General features: G+C 43.4%; 1 protein-coding gene across 1 annotated transcript in view; it reads right to left on the bottom strand.

Annotated features, from left to right (window-relative positions):
• Positions 1–711: 711 nt before the first annotated feature.
• dyrk3 (dual specificity tyrosine phosphorylation regulated kinase 3) overlaps positions 712–3,950 on the bottom strand; it is a 10,668-nt gene continuing 7,429 nt past the window's right edge. Inside the window, exons 5-6 of the mRNA XM_067504617.1 lie at positions 3,499–3,915; positions 712–3,397 (exon numbers count right to left, since the gene is read on the bottom strand). Coding sequence (XP_067360718.1) covers positions 2,669–3,397; positions 3,499–3,915 — 1,146 coding nt within the window. The 3' untranslated portion in view covers positions 712–2,668. The remainder of the gene's footprint in view (positions 3,398–3,498; positions 3,916–3,950) is intronic.

Raw genomic sequence — 3,950 nt, 5'->3', positions numbered from 1 at the left:
GAATCATCAGTTACAGAAGATCAATCTATTGTCATTATATGCAGAAAGTCATCTTTTTCCCACGCTTTGTTTTTTTTTTTTTTTTAAATAGAAGTATTTATAGTAGTGTGGTACATCTGTTCTGTTACCCACTCAGACAGGACACATTGGGTGGTATGTGGAATGAAGAAATTAGTTGTGGCCAGGAGAGGAACATTTTCAGATATTACTATAGTAACACAGCTTGAGTTTTAGTGCTACAGTGTGCAAGTAAGTGGAAATTGTGGCCTTTGACCTAGCACTTCTAGGTTTTATCCTAAAAACGGGATGACTAAAACTCTTCTCCTACGTACAGTATGTTACATGCTCTCTGCCTTTTTTTAAGTGCATAATAACAGGTTAGTGCCAGTATCACAAGCTGCCTTGAAGCTGCCACAGGCTACTGACTCATCAGTGCCCTAATGTTAACTGAATCTGTAACCTAATCACAAACTGAACTCAACTTCACCACATGAACCACCTGAAAACACACTTTTGTTTTGTAACAGTCAATTAAAACACCTAAACTAAATCTTTGTTTTAATGTCATAGTGTAGGCAAAATATTCTGCTATTCCACACAGATTATACTGAATTAGGCAGATCTTGAAAAAAAAAAAAAAGAAAAAAGAAAGGTTTGCCTCACCATGCATGTTAAATAAAACACACAAACCAGTAATTAACCAAGAGCAGCTTTAGTTCATTATCATTTTTTTATTTTCTTTAGAAAAAGAAACTATCACAACTTCATTTGGTTACTGTACAGTTTCTCTTCTCATAGTCACTCTGTTTGTGATTTCATGCTGGAACACCAAACACCCTCCTACTAACACACACCAATAGTAAAACATGACAGTATATGACCTTCTTTTTTTTTTTTCGCTTTAGAATTTTACATCCTCTGATATTCTGGAGTGAAAGCAATAGAAACCCCTTCTATAAAATAAGGAAACAGAGTAAAAATCCCTGACAGTTTCACTTAGAAAATGAGGGACGAGAGAAAGAACTCTGAGCGGTGTGGTCCATACCAACATGCACCTGACCGGTTTCTTTGTCTGTGTGTTTGCACATTTTGGACAGCACCATAATTCACAATGTAAATGTGAATTTAAGAGGCTGCACTACATGAGCCAGAGTGGAACAAATGAGAGACAGAGAGAGGGATGATGGGGGTGGAGAAAAATCTAGGTCAGATTGTGGAGCGCGCAGACCAGACCCCCTTTGCAATCACTCGTATAAAAATTCTCTGTCTCTGTGGACAGAACTGCATGCATGTTCACCCATAGTCAGGACAGAGTATCTTTAAGTGGAACACAATTAATATAAGGACTAAGGGATGTATCAAGTATGTCTCCCTGAGAAACACTTTCTTCAGTACCATGAAAAACCCTTCTTTGTCACTGGCCCATCCTGTAAACTCCACTACACCACCCCCTAGAGAAAAAATAAGAGATCTTGGTTCATAACAAGCATTCTGCCCTTTATGTTATCCCATGATCTTGCACTATTCTTTCATTAGGATTAATTCACCAGTGCCAACACTCACAGTAGCCAATTAGGGCTAGATCACATTTGCAGGTGGCAGTCAAACTTTAACTTTCCAAAGACAACTTTCCTGGCATTCAACCAACATGTGTGTGGGCAATGACTTTCAGCTCTCAATGTCTCTCTTTATGTTTATGGAAGCTGGAGTTCAACAAAAGTGTCGCGCAAACCAGTTTCTGAAGTACCGAGTGTGACAGTGACACATGTTCCAGTGGAGCTACTGTCCTACCTATACCTCCCTCTTTTCACTCAAATGGGGCAGCTGGGAGATGGAGGTGGATGTAAATAGGGTGTCCTATGGCCTCTCGAATGTCTCCCACAGTAGCACCACAAAGCTAAAGCTAACACACACATACACTAATGTCACTTATTGAGCAGACACGCAAGCACCAGGGATCAGGAAAGGTAAAGAGAGCAGAATCAGAAGATGACTAGTGAAGACTTATTGCTTAAAAATTTTTTCATAATTTGTCACTACATTATGCCAATCCCTCACTGCCTATGTCTTAATACCAGGAATAGCTGCACCACTGTCCACAAGGCCCAAACACTAGAGCAGGTCTCTTTATTTCTATTATCTCATGTTGGCTGAACAATTCTATGCTAACCTGATCTCTGTAGCCCTTTTTTCTCATTTGTCACTCATATAAACACTTCCCCAGAAAGGGTTGTGTCTTCTGAGGGTTAAGAGTGAAGTGAGGCAAGTGATAGAGCAGGTGTGTTTTACTAAAATCGCAACATTCAGGTGAGAACACACGCAGGTTGAAAACATTTGCTCATTTTACCAAGCTGTCAACTCACACAAGGAAGTTTTTAAAAGCATTTGCTAAAAATCAAACCATATTAACTGGCTGTATACGCAAACCCTACAGCCCCTCGAGGAAATCCTCTGTATAAAAACATTTTAGAGCATTTTATTTATTGTCTCTCTTACTTTGTTGAACTAATTTTAAAAACCAGGAACTGGGGTGTCGACACCTCTCAAAATAAAACAACCACCAAACAAGTTTATAACCCTAGGTTCCATTTCCTCCTGTACTTTGACTCCTCCTGAGGAGTAGAGGAGGAAGTGGAAGGAGAAAGGAGATGGTGCTCTCTTTCTCTTTCTAAGAGACAAGTTTGGGTAGGACTGTGCGAAGAGGTATGGTCTCTCCTGACTCTCCCACCACGTTGCTCCTCAGTTTGTTGGTAGCTGTAGCGCCCAAGCCAGGTCCCCCTTTGGCCATGATAGATGGAAAGGAGGTGCTGTGATGCTCAGGGAGTCTTTTCATTGTGGCCCCTTGGCTTTTCTCAGTTCCAGGAAGGGGCTTGGGCAGCCTGCGATACAGCCAAGGGTGCCTTAGAGCTTGGCTAGGAGTGAGACGAGAGGAGGGGTCCCAGTCCAAACACTTCTTTATGAAGTCAGTAAAGGTTGGGTCCTCACAGCCCTTGAGGGCAGCACTCCAATCCTTGCTACCTGGGGGGCCTCTCATTTTGCCACGGCGAGAGCGAGACCCTGTTAGCACAGTGGCCCCTGTGGGCAGGGTATTGGCTCCACAGTAACGAGGGTGACCTTTGGAGTTGATGAAGTTTTTTGCCCTTTTGGCCTGTTCCAGAATCTTTTTTGGAGGCATGCCCAGCAGCTCCATAACACAGGCCAGCTGGTCACCTTCGTCCTCACCGGGGAACAGGGGGTAGCCAGTCAGCAGCTCTGCCAGTATACAACCAAAGCTCCACATGTCAATAGGGAGGCCATAACGAGAACCGAGGATCACCTCTGGAGCCCGATAGAAACGAGACTGAATGTAGGTGTACACCCGCTGATGTTCAAAACAGCTAGAACCAAAGTCAATCACCTGGTAGAGAAAGGAGAACAGAGAATTGAATAAGTGGACACCAACATCAGAGGTACAAAAACCTTGTGTGCAGACATCCATGAATGTACCAGCTGACCCACCTTGATGCCGCTACGGCCCTGCTGTTTGAGGAGGATGTTCTCTGGCTTGAGGTCACAGTGGATGATTCGGTGTCTGCTCAGGGCCTCGAGGCACTGCAGAATGGAGTGTGCGAACTTCCTGACCAGTGGTAGGCTGAAGCCCTGGAACTTGTTGCGTTTGATAAGCTCATACAGGTTCATGCTCAGCAGCTCAAAAGTCATGCAGATGTGGTTGCGGAAGGTGAAGTTTTCAAGCATGTGAACAACATTCATGGTGCCATTACGATCCTGCTTACGCAGGTGTTCCAAGATGCGGATTTCCTCCTGTGCCTGTCTATGGAAACGTTTCTCATTACGGACCATTTTCAGAGCAAGGTGCTGCTGCAGTTTGTGGTCATAGACCTTGGCCACCTGGCCAAAGCTACCCTTACCAATTATCTGTAGAGGGAACAAATGCAATAAAAATAAAATCA

This window comes from Channa argus, chromosome 5, assembly GCF_033026475.1.
Source record: "Channa argus isolate prfri chromosome 5, Channa argus male v1.0, whole genome shotgun sequence".
NCBI lineage: Eukaryota > Metazoa > Chordata > Actinopteri > Anabantiformes > Channidae > Channa > Channa argus.
Note: the sequence above shows the minus strand (reverse complement) of the source record. Positions and strands in the feature narration are given on the sequence as shown.